This window comes from Pelodiscus sinensis, chromosome 2 (assembly GCF_049634645.1).
Source record: "Pelodiscus sinensis isolate JC-2024 chromosome 2, ASM4963464v1, whole genome shotgun sequence".
NCBI classification, from domain to species: domain Eukaryota; kingdom Metazoa; phylum Chordata; order Testudines; family Trionychidae; genus Pelodiscus; species Pelodiscus sinensis.
Window position 1 is genome coordinate 312,837 of NC_134712.1, and position 22,502 is coordinate 335,338.

The following is a 22,502-nucleotide window of genomic DNA, read 5'->3' on the forward strand; positions in this document are numbered from 1 at the left end:
CTGCTGGAGGGTGGGGAGCTGTTTTCGTGGGCACTGTAGTGAGGCGGGTGTTAGCCTGCGGGAGGATGGGGAGCTGTTTTCGTGGGCACTGTAGTGAGGCGGGTGTTAGCCTGCGGGAGGGTGGGGAGCTGTTTTCGTGGGCACTGTAGTCAGGCGGGTGTTAGCCTGCGGGAGGGTGGGGAGCTGTTTTCGTGGGCACTGTAGTGAGGCGGGTGTTAGCCTGCTGGAGGGTGGGGAGCTGTTTTCGTGGGCACTGTAGTCAGGCGGGTGTTAGCCTGTGGGAGGGTGGGGAGCTGTTTTCGTGGGCACTGTAGTGAGGCGGGTGTTAGCCTGCGGGAGGATGGGGAGCTGTTTTCGTGGGCACTGTAGTGAGGCGGGTGTTAGCCTGCTGGAGGGTGGGGAGCTGTTTTCGTGGGCACTGTAGGGAGGCGGGTGTTAGCCTGCTGGAGGGTGGGGAGCTGTTTTCGTGGGCGCTGTAGGGAGGCGGGTGTTAGCCTGATGGAGGATGGGGAGCTGTTTTCGTGGGCGCTGTAGTGAGGCGGGTGTTAGCCTGTGGGAGGATGGGGAGCTATTTTCGTGGGCACTGTAGTGAGGCGGGTGTTAGCCTGCGGGAGGGTGGGGAGCTGTTTTCGTGGGCACTGTAGTGAGGCGGGTGTTAGCCTGCGGGAGGGTGGGGAGCTGTTTTCGTGGGCACTGTAGTGAGGCGGGTGTTAGCCTGCGGGAGGGTGGGGAGCTGTTTTCGTGGGCACTGTAGTGAGGCGGGTGTTAGCCTGTGGGAGGGTGGGGAGCTGTTTTCGTGGGCACTGTAGTGAGGCGGGTGTTAGCCTGTGGGAGGATGGGGAGCTGTTTTCGTGGGCACTGTAGTGAGGCGGGTGTTAGCCTGCGGGAGGATGGGGAGCTGTTTTCGTGGGCACTGTAGTGAGGCGGGTGTTAGCCTGCGGGAGGGTGGGGAGCTGTTTTCGTGGGCACTGTAGTGAGGCGGGTGTTAGCCTGCGGGAGGGTGGGGAGCTGTTTTCGTGGGCACTGTAGTGAGGCGGGTGTTAGCCTGCTGGAGGGTGGGGAGCTGTTTTCGTGGGCACTGTAGTCAGGCGGGTGTTAGCCTGCGGGAGGGTGGGGAGCTGTTTTCGTGGGCACTGTAGTGAGGCGGGTGTTAGCCTGCGGGAGGATGGGGAGCTGTTTTCGTGGGCACTGTAGTGAGGCGGGTGTTAGCCTGTGGGAGGGTGGGGAGCTGTTTTCGTGGGCACTGTAGTGAGGCGGGTGTTAGCCTGTGGGAGAATGGGGAACTGTTTTCGTGGGCACTGTAGTGAGGCGGGTGTTAGCCTGCGGGAGGGTGGGGAGCTGTTTTCGTGGGCACTGTGGAAGATTTTAACCCTGTGCAGAGATGGTGGAGGGTGCACTGGCTATTCCCTCACCCGTTCTGCCTGGAGGCCTTACCTTTTCCAGCGCTGTGCAGTGCAGCTGGAGGGTGTGGCTGTTGGTGCCTGCAGGCTCGGTGTGCGTTGCCGGGTGGAGTGGTGTGCTCAGTGTGTCCAGGAAGTGTGCTGGTGGCAGGTGGCACAGATGAACAGAGAGCTCCGCTCCTGGGATCCCATGGGGAAGGCCTTGCCAGGAGGCATGTGCATTTTGCCCTCCTCCATTCCCATTGGGCCTGAGGCTCAGCAGACAGGTGTGCAGGAGCTCTCCTGTCCCCGGTGCTAGAGCAATGGTGGCAGCGGCTGGCAGCCTCCTCTTCCTCTCGCTGGCTGGTCTTTCTGCCTGTGTCTGACTCTCTTCTTTCCCTCTCAGCTCGTTCCGTGGGATCGAGCCCTCTCTGGAATGGAGCCTTTCTGCGCTGGGCGGCCTCTGCCCGGGGCTCTGGGCAGCCGGGATTCAGAGCCTGACCCGACTACAGGCCTGAGCAGCAATGCCACTAGCACAGCCCAGGACACGGCATCACCCAGCAAGCACGCCGAAAGGGCAGCGCTGGTCCTGCTCCCCACGCAGGAGCCTGTGGGCTGCCCCCTGGCCCAGGACCAGCTGCCAAAGCCGCAGGAGCCAGAGCAGGAGAGTATGGTCGACTCTCAGCCAATCCTCTTCAGGGAGAACCCCTTTGTGGTGGCTAACCGAAGAGGGAAAGCAGCAGGCAAGGCCTGTCTGGGGGGCCCGCCCCTCGGCTATGGCCAGGGAGGAATTCTGAAGACCAACCTTTACTCCAAGGCAAGCAGCCTGCAGCCTCTTGTGTGTAGCATGCAGCCCCCCACTAACCCCGGTGTCCTACTAAACCGTGAGCACGCCCTGCCCGGGGCTGGCCCCACGAACAGCGTCCTGCCACGTGCTGTGTGGGCTCTTGCAGCAGACGCCCTCCCGCGTTCGTGTGTGAGCACTGGGGCTGGGTCGCTGCCAGCAGGCAGGGCCCCGTGTCCCTGGCGTGGGAATGGCCATGCCCCTGTGTTGCACGCTGTGCTGGGGTGGGGGGGCAGCGACGCAGAGGTGGGGGTAACTGTGCCTCTGGCTGTGCTGGGGAGTGACCAGGCTCATGTGCCCTGTGCCGCTGGCTGTGCTGGAAGGGGGCAGTGACACGAGGGGTGGGGGTGGCAGTGCCCTGTGCCGGGGGGCAGTACCAGAGGGGGCGGGCAGCAGCATCCCATGCCGGGGGGGGCAGTACCAGAGGGGGTGGGTGGCAGTGCCCCGTGCCAGGGGGGCAGTACCAGAGGAGAAGGTCGGGGGGCAGTACCAGAGGGGGCGGGCAGCAGCATCCCGTGCTGGGGGGGGCAGTACCAGAGGGGGTGGGTGGCAGTGCCCCGTGCCGGGGGGGCAGTACCAGAGGAGAAGGTCGGGGAGCAGTACCAGAGGTGCTGAGGGGCAGTGCCCCGTGCCGGGGGAGGGGGCAGTACCGGGGGGTGGGGGGCAGCGCCCCATGCCGGGGAGGGGGCAGTACCAGAGGTGCTGAGGGGCAGTGCCCCGTGCCGGTGGAGGGGGCAGTACCGGGGGGTGGGGGGCAGCGCCCTGTGCCGGGGGAGGGGGCAGTACCCGGGGGGGTGGGGGGCAGCGCCCCGTGCCGGGGAGGGGGCAGTACCAGAGGTGCTGAGGGGCAGTGCCCCGTGCCGGTGGAGGGGGCAGTACCGGGGGGTGTGGGGCAGCGCCCTGTGCCGGGGGAGGGGGCAGTACCCGGGGGTGGGGGGCAGCGCCCCGTGCCGGGGGAGGGGGCAGTACCCGGGGGGTGGGGGGCAGCGCCCCGTGCCGGGGGAGGGGGCAGTACCGGGGGGTGGGGGGCAGCGCCCCGTGCCGGGGGAGGGGGCAGTACCGGGGGGTGGGGGGCAGCGCCCCGTGCCGGGGGAGGGGGCAGTACCCGGGGGTGGGGGGCAGCGCCCCGTGCCGGGGGAGGGGGCAGTACCGGGGGGTGGGGGGCAGCGCCCCGTGCCGGGGGAGGGGGCAGTACCCGGGGGGTGGGGGGCAGCGCCCCGTGCCGGGGGAGGGGGCAGCACCGGGGGGTGGGGGGCAGCGCCCCGTGCCGGGGGAGGGGGCAGTACCTGGGGGTGGGGGGCAGCGCCCCGTGCCGGGGGAGGGGGCAGTACCGGGGGGTGGGGGGCAGCGCCCCGTGCCGGGGGAGGGGCAGTGCCTGCGCAGGCATCGTCTCTGGAAAGGCCCCAGAGAGCGCGGTCGGAGGGCGCCGGTGCCCTTGTGCTCCCGTCTGTGCTGTGGTTTGGACACGGCGGGGGGTGGCGCAGGATGGAGCCTGTTTCCCGTGTCCGCGTCTCACTCGTACCACGGCCCGCGGGTCACATCCAGCCGCCAGCCCCTCCCCTCTCCTCTCCTCTCCTCTGCCGCCCGGGGGACGAGCGGGGAAGCGCCGCCTGCTCTGGAGCTCCTGGCGCTGCGTTCGGGGGCGGGAGTGGATATGAGGGAGGGTTGGCTGGGAGGGAGAGGGGTCAGGTGGGCTGCAGGGGGCAGAGTGCGGGGGGGCGTCGGGAGGCAGTCCGTCTCTGGCTGTCTGGGGACGCACAGCCTCCCTTAGCCTCCCTAGTCAGCGCTTCGTGCCATTTCCAAACCCTCAGGCCAAACGTTTCTCTCCCCAGCTTCAGCTCTCGTCTACACTCCCGTGCAGTTGCTGCCTGTGCCCACAGAGGGAGTCTCCCATCCACACAGGCCCCCAGCTGTAGAACTGTCCCTCTGGCCGAGCGCGCTCTGCGCTAGTGGGTAGGGGTAGGGTGGGGCTCTGGCCTGTGGCCTTCATTTGCTGGAGGGGAACAGGCCTCTAGCTCAGCTATGGAATGAATAGAGGCTGGTGCCATGCAGGGAGACAGCCTTGCCACAGCATCTGGTTGTGTGTCCGCCGCGCTGGCTGTGCTTTCCGGCTGGATTGCAGCTGTTCCTGGCCTCCTGGGCTAGTCCTCCTCCTCCACCGTGTAGTGCCTGCTGCTGGCACCAGTCCAGATGCCAACTCTGCTTCCCTGCTGCATGGCCCCTTCCCCTGGTCCCAGTGCCAGGTCAGGTGCACAGGCTGCAGTGTGCAGTAACTGCATGGATTTCTCTGTGTTTTCAGGCTCCAGCAGGCGAGTCAGGCCCTGGGAGCTCCAGGTGCGATGCCTCTTACTCACCAAGCAGCCAACAGGTGAGTCCCTCACACCCCGGCGTGGCAGTGTGGGGCGGTGTAGGGGTATCTCACGGGCAAGGAGGTGGCAGTATGGGTGGGTGGGACAAGATACCAACTTCTGCCCTTTGATTTAGACTGATATAGAATCAACATGGCCCACGTGACAGGGATTACCAGCTGGTTAACTAATAGGTCTCAAAACGGAACTGGGGAATCGTCACTGAGCAGAGCTCGTGCAGGGATCGATTCTTAGCCCAGGGCTATTTAACATTTTTATCCTCATTGACTTGAAAGAAAACAGGAAGTCCTCTTTGATACAGACACAAAATTGGGGGAGATGGAGATGACAGATCCTTGATGCAGAACCATGTGGACTTGATTGGTAAACTGAGCATGAGCTCAGAACACGTATTTGAATGTGGCTAAATGTAAATGTTTACATCTAGGAACAAAGAATGTGCCCTTATTTATAGGAAGGGGGACGCAGTGACTCTGAGTCATGGTGGCTAATCAGCTGAACATGAGCTCCCGTGCCAAGAGCTAATACGATCCCGAGATCCATAAACAGGGAAATCTCAAATAGGAGCCTCTATATACACCTCTATATTTGGCACTTGTATGGCTACTGCTGGAATCCTGTGTCCCATTCTGGTGTCCACAGAAGAGCCACACAAATTATTAAAGGGTAACAAAAAAAGGCCCTACAGAGGTAGATGCAAAAAGCCCCATCTCTTTAACTTAGAAAAATGCTCCCGCAGCAGCTCTGCAGTTTCAATGTCTTAGGAGCCGAGGCCTGCACCCCTGGCTCTTACTCCATTTAAACTGCAGAGCCGCAGCTTATTGACTAACTGTGTACTCGATAGAAATCGTATCGAGTACCTGATTGGTCATTTACTCAGTATTTAACATCACTCCATCCATGCATAGGAATAGTCTCCAGCCCATTCGTTCTGCACCAGGACTGGACAGAGATATTTACATCTTCTGCTGCTGGTGCACGTGCACCTAGCACCTCGGGGTCAGAGTCCTTTGGCCAAGGATTTTAACTGAGAGAGTGTCCTCGTGCCCCAACCAAGGGCATAACGGGTGACACAGCCCCAGTCCTGGCTCATCACCGCTTCAGAGCATCTCTGCTCACTGTGTGCTTTGTTCACTGGTTTGTAAATAGATGTGTTCTGAGCAGTTAGGGTATGTCTACACTACAAAGTTAGTTCGAACTAACGGACGTTAGTTCGAATTCACTTTGATAGGCGCTACACTAGCGCTCCGTTAGTTCGAACTTAATTTGAACTAGCGGAGCGCTTAGTTCGAACTAGGAAAACCTCATTTTACGAGGATTAAGCCTAGTTCGAACTAGCTAGTTCGAATTAAGGGGTGTGTAGCCCCTTAATTCGAACTAGTGGGAGGCTAGCCCTCCTCAGGTTTCCCTGGTGGCCACTCTGGCCAACACCAGGGAAACTCGTCTGCCCCCCTCCCGGCCCCGGACCCCTTAAAGGGACACGGGCTGGCTACGGTGCCCATGCCAGGTGCAAGCCTGCCAGCACCCAGCCAGCAGACACTGCACCTGGCACGGCTCGAGCCACCCACCCGATGCCCCCCAGCCCTCCCCCTCTTCCCGGGACCAGGCTGGCGGCTCCCGGGAGCTTGCCCGGGACCGCAAGAGGCGGACACCCGCCTGGGCTAGTACAGACATCATGGACCTCGTCCACGATCTCCGCACTAGGCACAGGAAAGTGGCCAGCTAGGGCAGGAGAGCTGCCAGCCTGGCCACCCAGGACCAGGTGTGCATGAAAATCAAGGGGGTCCACTGAGACCCCCGACCCTGAGCCCTGAGCTTACAGTGGCCGTCCTGGGTCAGACCAAAGGTCCGTGTAGCCCAGTAGCCTGTCTGCCGACAGCGGCCAACCCTAGGGACCCTGGAGGGGATGGACCGAAGACAGTGACCAAGCCATTTGTCTCGTGCCATCCCTCTCCAGCCTTCCACAAACTTTGGGCAGGGACACCACTCCTACCCCCTGGCTAATACCACTCCATGGACCCAACCTCCATGACTTTATCTCACTTCCCTTTAAACTCTGTTCTAGTTCTAGCCTTCACAGCCTCCTGCAGCAAGGAGTTCCACAGGTTGACTCTTTGCTTTGTGAAGAAGAACTTTCTGTAACTAGTTTGAAGCCTGCTACCCATTCCTTTCCTTTGGTGTCCTCTAGTCCTTCTTTATGGGAACTAATGAAGAACTTTTCTGTATGCACCCTCTCCACCCAACTCCTGCTTTTAGAGACCTCTATCCTATCCCCCCTCTGTCTCCTCTTTTCTAAACTGAACAGTCCCAGTCTCTTTAGCCTCTCTTCATATGGGACCTCTTCCAAACCTCTGATCATTTTAGTTGCCCTCCCCTCTCCCAGCCTCTCTCTTCCCCTCTCACCTCCTTTTCCCAGTCTCCCCCAGTTTTGTTCAATAAAGACAGATTCCATTTTGGAAGACACGTTATCTTTATTTTGTACATCAAGAAGGGGGGCTAGGGAATGGTAAGTGGAAGGAGGTGAGGGAGGAATGGGGCACGAGCCCCCGATGGGGAAGACTGAGCTGGCTCTGCGGGCTTCTGGGGGTGGAAGCTCTCCTGCAGCCCCCCCAATTGTCCCCTCTCCCCAGATGGCAGCCTGCGGTAAGTGCAGCCGGTCTGATGGCCAAGTGGTGTGATGTGCCCAGTGTGGGTACTCCGGGCAATCCAAGCCAGGACTGCTTTGCAAGCGGGGCACCCCTAAGAACTGTCTGTCCGGGGTGGGGATCGGGTCCCTTTAAGCACAGCCCTCGGCTAGCCTGAGACAGCATCTCCACGCTCTAAGTCCTCCTCTGATGCCCTGCTGGCACTGCTTCCGGCCATCCTTAACCCCAGTTCAGGGTCCACTTAATGTGGACATGCTAGTTCGAATTAGCAAAACGCTAATTCGAACTAGCTTTTTAGTCTGGATCCGTTAGTTCGAATTAGCTTAGTTCGAATTAACTAATTCGAACTAAGTTAGTTCAAATTAACGTTGTAGTGTAGACGTACCCTTAGAGATTAGAGTTAGTTTCCTCATTTTCTTCTTACCAAGAAGGGTCTTATGAGTATTCCAGTGTGGGTACATACGCTCTTCATATGCCTGAGACCAGCAGATTTTTGCCAGCAGTTTCTGTTGGCTTAGGCCTGCACCCCTCTTCCCTTTCTATTCTCAACCAAGGGTGTAAGGCAAGGGTGGGCAGTAATTGTTAATGGGGAGCCACCCCACAATTTTGGCAAGTGTTCAAGGGCCGCACATCTATGGAGGGTCTGGGACAGATGTTGAATGCAGAATCATAGAATACTAGAACTTGAAGGGACCTCAAGAGATCATCAAGTCCAGGCTCCTGCCCTCACAGCAGGACCAAGCACCATGTAGATCATCCCTGATAGGTGTCTGTCCAACCAGCCCTTAAATATCTCCACAGATGGGGATTCCACAACCTCCCTGGGCAATTTATTCCAGTGTTTAACCACCCTGACAGGCAGGAACTTTTTCCTAATGTCCAACCTGAACCTCCCTTGCTGCAGTTTAAGCCCCTTGCTTCTTGTCCTGTCCTCAGAGGCCAAGATGAACAAGTTTTCCTCCCTCCTCCTTGTGACACCCTTTTAGATATGTGAAGACTGCTATCGTGTCCCCCCTCGATCTTCTCTTTTCTAAACTAAACAAGCCCAGTTTTTTCAGCCTTCCTTCATAGGTCATGTTCTCTAGACCTTTAATCATTCTTGTTGCTCTTCCCTGGACCCTCTCCAATTTCTCCACATCTTTCTTGAAATGCGGTGCCCAGAACTGGACACAATATCTTAACTGAGGCCTAACTAGCACAGAGTAGAGAGGAAGAATGACTTTGTGTCTTGCTCACAACACACCTGTTAATGCATCCCAGAAACATATTTGCTTTTTTTGCAACAGCATCACTCTGCTGACTCATATTCAGCTTGTGGTCCACTGTGACCCCTAGATCCCTTTCTGCCATGCTCCTTCTCAGACAGTCGCTTCCCATTCTGAATGGCTGTGTCTACACTGTACCCCTTTTCCGGAAAAGGGATGCAAATGAGACAAGTCGGAATTGCAAACGAAGCGCGGGATTTAAATTTTCCCTGCTTCATTTGTATAAACATGGCTGCCGCTTTTTTACGGCTCGGGGCTTTGCTGGCAAAAAGCACCAGTCTAGACGGGGATCTTTCGGAAAATAAAGCCTTTTCCAAAAGGTCCCTTATTCCTTCTCAGGAGAGAAGACCGATGTGGAGGAGAGACCTGAAAATAGCGTCTTATGACGGGCTAATTGGCTAGTTTGTATATAGGCATCTAAGATCCTGATTTGACCTTGCCTTCCAGTTTTGCCCTGACCCTCCTTTCTCCCTGCCATTGTAGCCCACACTCCCTCCCATTTCTGACCCATCTCCCAGGTCTCCATGTTCTCCACTTTCCTGTGAGCTTTGCTCACCTGTCCCCGTCAAACCTAGTTTAAAGCCCTCCTCACTAGGGTAGCCATTCTGTGTCCAAATAGGGTCTTCCCCCTCTTCGAAAGGTGAACACCATCCCTGCTTAGCAGTCCTTCCTGGAATAGTATCCCATGGTCGAGGAAGCCAAAGCCCTCCTGGCGACACCATCTTCACAGCCAGGCAGTCACCTCCAGGATGCACCTGTCTCTGCCCGGGCCCCTACCTTCGACAGGAAGGATCGAAGAGAATACCACCTCTGCTCCAAACTCCTTCACCCGTACCCCCACAGCCCTGTAGTCACTCTTGGTCCGCTCAGTGTCACACCTCGCAGTATCGTTGGTGCCCACATGGATGAGTAGCATGGGGTAGTAGTCAGAGGGCCAGATAATCCTCGACAATGCCTCCGTAACATCTCGGATACGGGCCCCCGGCAGACAGCATACCTCTCGAGATGAAATGTCTGGGCAACATATGGGTGCCTGTGTCCCCCTCAGAAGAGAGTCTCTGACCACCAGTACCCTACGTTTCCTATTCACAGTGGTGGCAGCAGATCTCCCAGCCTTGGGGGTATGGGGTTTCTCCTCCTCCGATGTAGGAGGTGATTGCTTATCTCCTGTATAAAGAAGAGCATAACGGTTTCCTAGTACCATGGAGGGAGGGTTCAGAGCAGGGGTGGAACAGAGCCTGCTGCCAGAAGTAACCAGCTGCCAGTGTCCACCTCCACCAGTGGTGTATCCACAGTCCTGTGTACCGGGACAGCTACCTCAGCTATCTCCTCATGAAGAGGGTCCAGGAATTTCTCATGGATGCGGGTGCTCCTCAACCTAGCCACCTCCTCCTGTAGCTCTGCCACCTGCTTCCTGAGAGATTCCACCAGCAGGCACCTTTCGCATTGGATGATCTCCCCAGCCTGGATATCAATAAGTGGGAATTGCAAGCCACAGTCCCTGCAAAACCACACCAGGATCTGAGTAGAGGCATTCATGCTCAGGTGCTCTGTCTGGCTACAGGCGCCGGTGGAGGAGACAGGAGCAGGGCTGGCACAGGTGTTGCGGGTCTTCCTGACCATCGTAGGCCTCCCTCTGCCAAACTCCCTCTCAAATTCCCCTGTCTGCAGCTCCTGTCCGCTTCTACGTGGTAGAAGAGCATTGCTGGCTGTTGGTGGCACAGATCAGAATAAAGGATGTGCAGTTAGATGAGCCTCTCATGTTGTGGCTGATGTGATTAGGCCCTGTCATGGTGTTGCTTGTATAGATATATGGACAGAGTTGGAAACTGCATTTGTTGCAGGGATAAGTTCCTGGGTAAGTGTTTCCATGGTGTGTTGCTTCAGATTGGGGGGCAGTCTGTAGGCGAGGACGGGCCTCAACGTATGCCTTCAAGGCAGTGTCACTGCTATGGACATCCGCATGGCCCCCACAATTTGCCAACATTTTTATGACTGATATAGAAATAATATTTCCTTGGCTCCTGGCCCCCAGCACTCTTCCTCTGCTTATGCTGCATTGATGACATCATCCCATGGACCCACAGGAAGGAGGCCCTTGAAGAATTCCACTGGAATTCTGACTTGCTGCTCGCTCAGTTTCTTCTCCCTGTCTGTGGTGGGGTGGGAACACTTCGCTTGCTCCGAAAGTGCACCTGGCCCAGCTTGCTGCTTGTCTGGCCCTGGTTCCATTGTTTGTTAGTTACTGGTTTAGATTTCATTAGTAGCATGGAGGTGTGCTTATTCCCACCTGCTGTGGGCAGCGTGCTACACCACAAGCCCGAGTTAAGGCTTGCGGTGAGTGCATCTCAGATGTGATGTGTGGCTGCTGGAAAGAATTTGGTTCAGGTTAGGTGGTTGTTGGTAGGCGAGGACTTTTGCCCGAACGGGAGCAGCATAGTCTTTCCGCAAGAAGCACTGATTTCTTACAGTAGAACGTCAGTGCTTTTGCGGAAATTCAAGCGGCCAGTGTAGACAGCTGGCAAGTTTTTCTGGAAAAACTGGCCAGTCTAGACACAGCCATTAGGTTCCTGCGTACTGAGGATCTGTGGTCTTCTCAAAATCTGAAAACACATGAAAATGTCAGGGAATTGCACGCTACCCATCTAGCCTCTTCAGCCTTCCTTCCACATATTGAGGGGAAAATCTGCTGGTATTCGCAGACTACATAGCAACTGTGTTTTAAGTAAACAGGCAGGGAGGAGCACATTTGACCTAGCTGTGTTAGGAGGTGATTCACCTAAGTAGGTTTTGTGTGCTCAATGGAGTTCACCTCACTGTTGCTTACTTTCCAAGGGTGCAGAATACTTTGGTAGGTCAGCTGAGCAAGTTCTTTGCTAACTACCATGAGGGGCCATTACACCCAAACATTGCCAGATCCATCTTCTAGCTGTGGGGAATGCAAGTAAAACCAACATAGATGTCACCATTTCAGCCCAGGTTTGTTGTTGCATGCATTCCTATTACTCTGGAAGAACTCCCTTCTGTATAAGAACAGTCATAGCGAGTCAGACCACAGGTCCATCAAACCCAGAATCCTATTTTCTGACAGTTGCAGGTGACCCAGAGGAATCAGATTAGGTAATCATTAAGTGACCCACTCCTTCTTGCTCATTCCCAGATGCTGACAAAAAGAGGCTAGGACACTATCCATGCCCATCTTGGCCAATAGACATTGACGGACGTAACCTCCATGAATGTAGCTAGTTCTTTTTTGAACCATGTTATAGTCTTAGCTTTCACAACATCCTGGAGCAGAGTTCCACAAGTTGACCGTGTGTTGTGTAAAGAAATACTTCCTTTGATTTATTTTAAGCAAATCAGAACCCCTCTAATCCCATTTCTGCACAGTCACTGTAGTCCAAGACCATGTTCACCTATAAGAACTAGAGGACACCAAATGAAATTAATGGCTAGCAGGTTTAAAACTAATAAAAGAAAGTTCTTCTTCACACAGTGCACAGTCAACCTGTGGAACTCCTTGCCAGAGGAGGCTGTGAACGCTAGAACTATAACAGAGTTTAAAAAGGAGCTAGATAAATTAATGGAGGTTCGGTCCATTAAAGGCTGTTAGCTAGTGGGTAAGGAATGGTGTCCCTGGCCTCTGTTTGTCAAAGGCTGGAGATGGACGGCAGGAGACAAATCACTGGATCATTGTCTTTGGTCCACCCCCTCTGGGGCACCTGGCAAAGGCCACTGTCGGCAGACAGGCTACTGGGCTAGATGGACCTTTGGTCTGACCCAGTCTGGCCGTTCTTATGTCCTCATACTTACAACACTAGGCTGACATTGGCAATTCTGGTACTTGACGTTAGTAATTTGTCAGTCAGACTTCCACTCTCTCTGTCTCATTGGCTCCACATGTGACTTCTGCATTTCATCCCTTGTAGATAATAGAGCTCTTTTTCCCAACCTCATTACCACCAGATTTCTAAAGGGATGGGACACATTATACCCACAGGTGCAAGAACCTGTCTTCTATGGCATCTGACTTGGTGTTCACACGTTAATGAGGCCACCACCACTTTTTGAACCTAGAGTGGGTGTCTGAAAGCTTTAGAGTAAGAGCCTTTATACAGTTTTTCATAAGGTTAAATTATAGAATCCTAGAACTGGAAGGGACCTCAAAGAGGTCAAGTCCAGTCCCTTGTGCATCGTCTAGATCATCCCTGACAGGTGTCTGCTTAACCTGCTCTTAAACCTGCACCCGCTCCGAAGGATAAAGACTCAGAACGCCTAGATCTGTTTGGTCATATTCTTTGGCTAGTTTGCAACTCCAAGCAGCAAACAAGCAAGCCCTTACTGCCAGATATGACCTTAACGCATGGCAGACAATGGCCAGGTTTGGCTCTGCGCTGCTGGAAGCCCCTAAGAAAGATTTCCGGGTGCTAGCCAGTGAGGCAGTTACAGTGGCCAGGGCAGCGCTGCAAGCGGTAGATTCTGTAGAGTGGACCATGGCATCAGCTGTGCCCACATCAGCTGTTAGAAGTGGACCTTATCCTCCCTGACTGAATTAACCTCGTTATCTCTAGCCTTACTCTTGATTGGAACTCTTTTCTTATTCCTGTATATTTATTCCTGCCTCTGGAATTTCCACTACAAGCATCTGACGAAGTGGGTCTTTAACATTACATAAGAACGGCCGTACTGGGTCAGACCAAAGGTCCATCTAGCCCAGTATCTGTCTGCCGACAGTGGCCAACACCAGGTGCCCCAGAGAGAGTGAACCGAAGACAATGATCAAGCGATTTGTCTCCTGCCATCCCTCTCCAGCCTCTGACAAACAGAGGCCAAGGACACCATAAACCTTTTTTGCCCACGAAAGCTTATGCTCCAATAAATCTGTTAGGGTATGTCTACACTACAGCGCTAATTCGAACTAACTTCGAATTTGAATTAGTTAATTCGAACTAAGCTAATTCAAACTAACGGATCCAGACTAAAAAGCTAGTTCGAATTAGCGTTTTGCTAATTCAAACTAGCATGTCCACATTAAGTGGACCCTGAACCGGGGTTAAGGATGGCCGAAAGCAGTGCCGGCAGGGCATCAGATGAGGACTTAGAGCATGGAGCTGCTGCCTCAGGCTAGCCGAGGGCTGTGTTTAAAGGGACCCGATCCCCACCCCGGACAGACAGTTCTTAGGGGTGCCCCGCTTGCAAAGCAGTCCTGGCTTGGATTGCTCGGAGTACCCACACTGGGCACATCACAGCACTCGGCCATCAGACCGGCTGCACTTGCCGCAGGCTGCCATCTGGGGAGAGGGGGCAATTGGGGGGCTGCAGGAGAGCTTCCACCCCCAGAAGCCCACAGAGCCAGCCCAGTCCTCCCCATCGGGGGCTCGTACCCCATTCCTCCCTCACCTCCTTCCACTTACCATTCCCTAGCCCCCCTTCCTGATGTACAAAATAAAGAAAACTTGTGGTCAAAAATAGAATCTCTATTGAACAAAACTGGGGGAGACTGGGAAAAGGAGATGGGAGAGGGGAAGAGAGAGGGTGGGAGAGGGGAGGGCAACTACAATGATCAGAGGTTTGGAACAGGTCCCATAAGAAGAGAGGCTAAAGAGACTGGGACTTTTCAGTTTAGAAAAGAGGAGACTGAGGGGGGATAGGATAGAGGTCTATAAAAGCATGAGTGGGGTGGAGAGGGTGCATCAAGAAAAGTTCTTCATTAGTTCCCATAATAGAAGGACTAGAGGACACCAAAGGAAAGGAATGGGTAGCAGGCTTCAAACTAGTAACAGAAAGTTCTTCTTCACAAAGCAAAGAGTCAACCTGTGGAACTCCTTGCTGCAGGAGGCTGTGAAGGCTAGAACTAGAACAGAGTTTAAGAGAAGTGAGTTAAAGTCATGGAGGTTGGGTCCATGGAGTGGTATTAGCCAGGGGGTAGGAGTGGTGTCCCTGCCCAAAGTTTGTGGAAGGCTGGAGAGGGATGGCACGAGACAAATGGCTTGGTCACTGTCTTCGGTCCATCCCCTCCAGGGTCCCTAGGGTTGGCCGCTGTCGGCAGACAGGCTACTGGGCTACACGGACCTTTGGTCTGACCCAGGACGGCCATTGTAAGCTCAGGGCTCAGGGTCGGGGGTCTCAGTGGACCCCCTTGATTTTCATGCACACCTGCTCCTGGGAGGCCAGGCTGGCAGCTCACCTGCCCTAGCTGGCCACTTTCCTGTGCCTAGTGCGGAGGTCGTGGGCGAGGTCCATGATGTCCGCACTAGACCAGGTGGGTGCCCGCCTCTTGCGGTCCCGGGCAAGCTCCCAGGAGCCGCCAGCCTGGTCCTGGGAAGAGGGGGAGTGCTGGGGGGCATCGGGTGGGTGGCTCAAGCCGTGGCAGGTGCACGGTCTGCTAGCTGGGTGCTGGCAGGCTTGCACCTGGCACGGGCACCGTAGCCAGCCCGTGCCCCTTTAAGGGCTCCAGGGCCGGGAGGGGGGGCAATAGAGTTTCCCTGGTGTTGGCCAGAGTGTCCACCAGGGAAAGCTGGGGAGGGCTAGCCTCCCACTAGTTCGAATTAAGGGGCTACACACCCCTTAATTCGAACTAGTAAGTTCGAACTAGGCTTAGTCCTAATGCAATGAGGTTTACCTAGTTCGAACTAAGTGCTCCGCTAGTTTGAATTAAGTTCGAACTAGCGGAGCGCTAGTATAGCGCCTATCAAAGTGAATTCGAACTAACGTCCGTTAGTTGGAATTAACTTTGTAGTGTAGACATACCCTAAGTCTATAAGGTTCCACAGTACTTCTCATTGTTTTTTCCTCTTGAGATTGTTTCCTGAGGCTCAGCAAATGGGAGCCCCTCTATTTGCAGAGCACACAAACACTAGATTGTGTGATCTGAAGGAAGACCCTAGGATCTCGCCTGTTCCATGCCAAGAGGTCCTATTCCCGGCAGGACCTGATTCCAGGGAAGTCCTAGTCCTAGTGCAGGAGGCCAAGCAGGCAGTTTCAAGCCACCTCTCAACCTTCCTTGAGCCGGGATGTGCCCTTCAGCAAGCTTCCCTTTTGGGGAACGTACAGCCAGGGATGACCTACCTTCAGACTACCACATCTCCCCACTTATTTTTGTCCCACTTCTGCTCTTTTCTCCAGCCTGGAGAACCATCGCAATATTGCTTTGGGTCTTGGCCAGTACAGCAGATAGCATTGCTATATGCTGAAGCTATCCTCCCCCCCGTTCGTCTTCACGGACTCCTCTCCAGAGGAAGAAGCTTGTCAAGCACGAAGTAGAGCAGCTACTCCAGGAGGTGTTGCTCCATTACATAAATCAGGGATTTTACTCCCATTATTTTTTAATCCCGAAAGCCATGGGATGCCTTTGTCCCATCTAGACCTGCAAGATTTGAACCGCTACCTAGTGAGGCTCAAGTTTTGCATGGGCTCCCTCACTTCAATCATCCCTGACCCAGACCTGGGGGACCGGTATGCCACCCTCAACCCCAAGGAAGCATATTTCCACATTGCAGTCTTTAATATATATATATTTTACAATAATGGAGATGCGTATTTCCTAGAGCTGGAAGGGACCTTGAAAGATCATCAAGTCCAGTCCCCTGCCTTCATAGCAGGACCAAGCACCATCCCTGACAATTTTTGCCCCAAATCCCTGAATGGCCTCTGCAAGGATTGAACTCACAACCCTGGGTTTAGCAGGCTAATGCTCAAACCACTGAACTATCCCTTCTCCTCTTCAAGGATCACAGGTGATTTCTCCAGATTACGCTAGGTTTGAACCACTATTAATTTATAGTCCTCCCTTTTGGGCTGGCTAAGGTCCCAAGGGTATTCACAAAGTGCATAGTGATGGTAGAGGCTCACTGGAGGCACCAAGGGGTTGAGGTCTACCCTTGTCTTGATGACTGGCTTTCCAGGGGCAGCTGCGAAGCTGAAGTCCACAAGGAAATCGTCCTCCTAGACATGAGCCAGTATCAGGGTCTTCTAGTAATGGACAAAAAGTCAACATTAGTTGTAGTACAGAGACTCCCATTCCTCTGCTCAGTGCTGGATTCAGCAAGGCCAGAGCATCACTGCTTTGAGACAGATCTGAGGCCCTGGTGATGCTCCTAGCACAGGCTCAGCTGTCCCCTGGACCATAGCGAGGATGTGTGTCTGCCTTCTGAGTCCCATGGCAGCATGCACATATGTAGTGCGCCTTGCCAGATTTAGAATGCGTCCCTTGACATTTACCATTCCCATGCAGATACTTCAGTCCCTGAATAGGCAGCGTGTGCCGGAGAATGTCATGTTCAGCACCCTTTTCGGTTGGCTCGACTCTCTATGGCACTGATCGGATGGTGCCCATCTGGGGACACTCCAGATGCAGGGAGAGTGGATCCGGATGAAACGAACCTTGATATAAATGTCAAGGAACTCAGGGCTGTTCAGAGGCCATGCGAAGTATTCGTACCTCACCTGTCGGGCAGGTGGGTCCTCACGGACAAGATGGCACTGGGTTCTAGCTCAACAGGCAGGGAGGGGCCCTCTGCCACAAGATGATTCAGCTCTGGGACTTGTGTGTTTCTCACAACATTTCTCATCTCCCCACAAATGGGCTCTTGACGCAGAAGTAGCCTCTGCACTCTTCCAAGAGTGGGGCTCTCCCCTACAGAGTCTCTTCATGACCAGGCAGAATGCAAAGTGCCCCAGGTTCTGCTCTAGGTTTGGCCTAGAAGAAGGTTCCCTCGCGGACACTTTCCTCTTTCCCTGGACAGAGGGTCTCGTGCATGTTCCCGTCGTTTCCTCTGATCAGCAGGGTCCTACAGAAGCTCAGACTGGATGAGGGGCAAGCAATACACCTTGAACCAGTGTGGCCATGTACACATTGATATGGCTCACTCATGAGTCTCTTAGTGCAGCATGAGACTCACTCATGAGTCTCCTCGACCTCTGCCAGTCTGTACAGATAGGCCGTGTCCTGCTTCCGGGCTTGCTGCTCCATCTCACACTAATTGCTTCATGGCTGAATCCTGAGGAGCAATCCTACTCACTCAAGGAGAGGCAGGTTCCCTTGGAAACCAGAAAGCTGTCCACCAGGTCCACCTACTTGGAAAAGGGACTTGATTCTCAGTCTGAGCTACTCAGAGAGGGATCAGCCCAATCGAGGCTCTACTGCAAACAATTCTTGACTGCTTTCTGCATCTAAAACACGAAGGTTTTGCACTGGCTTCAGTCACGGTATGTCTGGCCGCAATCTCAGCCTTCCGTCTGCCCATCCAAAGTCACTCAGTATCTCCCCAGGATATGACCAGATTCTTAAAAGGTCTTGAGAGGCTCCGGCCTCTCTTCCTCGGTGGGACCTCAACTTGGTCTTTTCTCAGCTGACAGGGCTTCCCTACAAGCCTCTGGCCTCCTGCTTCCTTTCGCTTCTTTCCACTAAGGTGGCCTTTTACGTCAGCCAGGCGAGTGTCCAAGCTCCATGCTCTGATGCTGGAACCCCTATCTACAGCCTTTTCCAAGGATAAGGTGCAGCTTAGACCTCACCTGGCCTTCCTGCCCAAAGCTGTGTCTGCCTTCCACATGGGCCAGGATATCTTCCTTCTGGTCTTCTAGCCCAAGCCCCATAAGTCCAATGAGGAAAGGCGGCTCTATACACTGGACATCAGGGGGACTCTCTCTTTTTACCTGGAGCTAATGAAGCTTTTTGGTAAGTCCTCCCCGCTGTTTGTGTCCTATGCTGAGATTATGAAGGGTCTCCCAGTACCCTTACAGAGGACTTCCAAGTGGATCATCTCCTGTATCAGGATGTGCTATGACTTGGCAGGGGCTCAGCGAACCCCATTGGTGAGAGCTCATTCTGCCAGAGCTCAAGCTTCTTTGGTGGCCTTCCTGGCCACGTTACTATTCAGGACAACTGACAGGCTGTCCCATGATCTTCCAAACATGCCCTCACAGCATGTTATGCCATTACACAACAGGCCAGAGGCGACGCCGGGTTCAGCAGAGCTGTGTTGCTTTCAGCAGGGCCTTACGCTCCCTTACATATGCACATCTCAAACAAGAACGACTCGGGTTCTCGAATGTCATTGCACCACAACCCCTTTCTGCAACAAAAACTACTGCTTGGCCCCAGGAGGGGGACTAAAGCCTAAAGCTTCCCAAGCCTACCGCCCCAGGCAGGGAGGCCACGCCAGTGCACAAGAGCTGCACTCCTTGGCAGGGGACCTGTCACTGAGCCCACCCTGAGGGCATCTCATTTGGCCCTGGGCAATGGGGCTTGGGCTTTAGCTTTGGCCCTGGGAAGTCTAAGCAAGCTCTGGTGGCTCCACTAAAACAAGGTCCTGAGCCACTTTGGCGTCCCAGTGCCCAGTTTGAGAACCTCTGCTCTAGTTCAGCCCCATGTAACTGGGCTCAATGGAATCCCTGGCTGAAGTTCTTGGCCAGTGCCACACCCAGAGTCAGTCTGTGATCAGGATTGTCCCCTCTGACCTTTAATCCTGTGATCTGGAGGCAGGGGAGAAGCCAGCAAGGCCTCCCCTCTCTGCATGTAGTGCAGTGGAGGCAGCTTGTTCCCTGCTGAGCAGAAGGTGCTGAGTCTTTTCCCTGGCAGGTGCAGGTGGCATGGGAGCTGCTGCGTCTGCCGGGGGTTAAAAAAGTCTGGGAATGTTTGCTGTGGGACTTGGGGAAGGGGAGTTTCAGCTCTGGGGAAAGGGGTGCTTGTCTTTACCTTTCCTGCAGGAACCCTGGTGTCTTCACTGTTTCTCTGGTTCTCTCCCCTCTTGGTTCTCCCTGGTGCTGCCCCTCTCCAGCCACCTGCAGCCCTTCGGCCTGCTCATCTGTCAGGCAGGGAGACTCGCTTTGTAAGTGCTTCTTGGTGTGCAGTGTGTGCTGCTGCTCTTAGCACGCTCCTTGGCCTCGCTCTCCCCCAGGCGTGGTATCTGCTGAGCACTGTGCTGTGGGGGAGCAGTTTTCAGGCCAGATCCCAAGTGTCTGGAACAGTGGTGGGCAACCTGTGGCCCAGCCCTAGGACACATTTTGTTACTGTTGGGCACGTGCAGGATTGTCACATTCTGCTGGCTTCCATCCACATAGTTGTGGTTTCTCCGGTAGAACTAAAGTGACACACAAAGCAGGTCGGGTGCGGGCTGATTGCACACGATACTGACCCAGAGAGCCGTGAGCTCCCCTACGTCAGTCACAGCACTACTACGATTCAGTCAGCACCTCCCCAAGCACAGTTAGAGCAACTGCCCTAACCTGGGAGCCTGTGTTCATTGTGACAGTCGTGTGGCTCAGCGAGGTGGAGGACAGCCACACACCTAGCATAGGCTGCCTATTGCTGGGCTAGAAGCTGTTCCCCTTCCATTCCTCTCTGCTAGCTCTTGCTGGGCTGGGGTCTGCGAGCGCTTTGTGGCAGAGAAGCTGTGGTATCACTTGCTTGGCTGGAACTCAGTAGCAAGCTATGAGAGTGCAGGTTAAACCAGGACCAGGACAGGCTAGGCGGGGGAGGGGAACAGATGGGAGTGGGTACCCTGGGATGCCCAGAGTGCACAGGCCCGGAAGAGCTGGAAAGACTGGGCTCAGAGCGCCGGTACTGAACCAAAGGGAGCAAGGGGCCCCAACTAGGACTCAACTTGCATTTTTTTGACTGTTTTCAGGCAACAATAAACTTCATCCCACCACAGGATGAGAGCAAACCAGTAAGTGCTTCTGCCCTCAGATCTGGCATGCTTCCTCCCTCGCAGGACGCTCCCTCTGAGACAGAAAATCTCTTTTCCTAACACTGCGCACTGCCGCCTCGCTCTCTCCGTTCTCCTCACTGCCGCCTCGCTCTCTCCGTTCTCCTCACTGCCGCCTCGCTCTCTCCGTTCTCCTCACTGCCGCCTCGCTCTCTCCGTTCTCCTCACTGCCGCCTCGCTCTCTCCTTTCTCCTCACTGCCGCCTCGCTCTCTCCTTTCTCCTCACTGCCGCCTCGCTCTCTCCGTTCTCCTCACTGCCGCCTCGCCCTCTCCTTTCTCCTCACTGCCGCCTCGCTCTCTCCGTTCTTCTCACTGCTGCCTCGCTCTCTCCGTTCTCCTCACTGCCGCCTCGCTCTCTCCTTTCTCCTCACTGCCGCCTCGCTCTCTCCGTTCTCCTCACTGCCGCCTCGCTCTCTCCTTTCTCCTCACTGCCGCCTCGCTCTCTCCGTTCTCCTCACTGCCGCCTCGCTCTCTCCGTTCTCCTCACTGCCGCCTCGCTCTCTCCGTTCTCCTCACTGCCGCCTCGCCCTCTCCGTTCTCCTCACTGCCGCCTCGCCCTCTCCTTTCTCCTCACTGCCGCCTCGCTCTCCCCGTTCTCCTCACTGCCGCCTCGCTCTCTCCGTTCTCCTCACTGCCGCCTCGCTCTCTCCTTTCTCCTCACTGCCGCCTCGCTCTCTCCGTTCTCCTCACTGCTGCCTCGCTCTCTCCTTTCTCCTCACTGCTGCCTCGCTCTCTCCTTTCTCCTCACTGCCGCTTCGCCCTCCCCTTTCTCCTCACTGCCGCTTCACCCTCCCCTTTCTCCTCACTGCCGCCTCGCCCACCCCTTTCTGCTCACTGCCGCCTCGCCCTCCCCTTTCTCCTCACTGCTGCCTCGCTCTCTCCTTTCTCCTCACTGCCGCTTCGCCCTCCCCTTTCTCCTAACTGCCGCTTCGCCCTCCCCTTTCTCCTAACTGCCGCCTCGCCCTCCCCTTTCTGCTCACTGCCGCATCGCCCTCCCCTTTCTGCTCACTGCCGCCTCGCCCTCCCCTTTCTCCTCACTGCCGCCTCGCCCTCCCCTTTCTCCTCACTCCTCACTTTCAGCTTTGCCCTCTCCTTTCTCCTCACTGTTCGCTTTCAGCCTGGTCCTCTCCTTTGCTGGTCCTCTGCTCATTCCTGACCTTGTGTCTTGTTCCTTCTGCTGCCTCCTCTGGTGGCTCTCGCTCCAGTGGTGGTTTCTGTCTTTCGCTTGCTTATTTGCTTCTCTGTTCCCCCTCATGTCCGTGTCTCACATTTGTTCATCTCCATGAAACGTCCCAGGGCGATGGGCTCTCATCTCAGCTCATCTCCACACTCCTACTGTGCCCTCTCATTTCCCTGCCCCTCCCCAATCTGCCATCCGAGTCCTCAGTGGCAGCACTGTTTGCCCTGCTTCACCCACCTGCGAATCCCACCTTCTCCACAGGCCTGTCCTTCCTACCACCTGTTCCTCCTTAGCTCAGCAGCTGCCCTTTGCACTGCAGCCTCGTGTGAGACCTGAGCTTGTGTGGAGCCACTGGGCCCTGCCATGTCCCTATTGCTTGTCTTGTGCTGCCCGTCCTGATCCTGGGGTGTTGGCTGCTATTTGGCAGCTGCTGTTACTTGCCCTAGCATGTAAGAATGGGGGTGTAGGTAATGTTGCCTCTCACTGGGTCAGCAGCAGGGCCGAAGAGCTGCACCTCTCTTGCATGCCAGGGATGTCCTGCTGCCCTAACTTTTATTGTCTCTCCGCTGTGTCTCATCCCTTACTCTGCCTTTTCCCTCTTGTGTGGCATGGGCACCAGCAGACCAAGCCAGGCAGCATCCAGCCTCTCTCCTGGGTGCGACAGAATGCGGCCCCACCTAGTTCGGAGGGCAGGGACAGCCCCAACCCCTTCCAGCAACCTGAGTCATCTGCCGGTGTCCAGAACACTGTAAGTGACCTGTAGCTCCTTCCCAGCGAGCAGTCAGCCTCTTCTTGCTGGTGGTTGTGCATGGCAAGCAAGCTACACAAACCTTCCCAGCCATACCCAGTGGGTTTCAAAGAAATTGCCAGCAGGTCCCGTCTGGTCCCGTAGGAAGACTGCTGGGTGCTCCTTAATCGTGCCTGCACTTGGACCGGCCTTTGTTACAGCCACCTTTGGCTAGCCATGGGGCTGCTGCCTTGGGGAGAACCGCAGCAGAGACAGACAGAATCTCGATTTGCACCAGTGCAGCTTACGTGGGCTTCAAGCAGAGGTGAGAGCACAGTGGCTGCTGGTGGCTTTGCTTGTCTGTGCCAGGAATTGCAGCAGTGGC

The 22,502-nt window shown here is 55.4% G+C and overlaps 1 protein-coding gene across 46 annotated transcripts in view; it reads left to right on the forward strand.

Moving 5' to 3' along the window:
• The window catches only part of SCRIB (scribble planar cell polarity protein), a 264,687-nt gene that overhangs the window by 179,302 nt on the left and 62,883 nt on the right, over window positions 1–22,502 (forward strand). For 17 of the 46 annotated variants that reach the window (XM_075919851.1, XM_075919855.1, XM_075919868.1 and 14 more), the window contains 5 exons: window positions 1,786–2,196; window positions 4,523–4,591; window positions 19,281–19,331; window positions 20,130–20,171; window positions 22,010–22,138. In XM_075919851.1, coding sequence (XP_075775966.1) covers window positions 1,786–2,196; window positions 4,523–4,591; window positions 19,281–19,331; window positions 20,130–20,171; window positions 22,010–22,138 — 702 coding nt within the window. The remainder of the gene's footprint in view (window positions 1–1,785; window positions 2,197–4,522; window positions 4,592–19,280; window positions 19,332–20,129; window positions 20,172–22,009; window positions 22,139–22,502) is intronic. The other 29 variants (XM_075919885.1, XM_075919886.1, XM_075919889.1 and 26 more) reach the window with 14 other exon arrangements.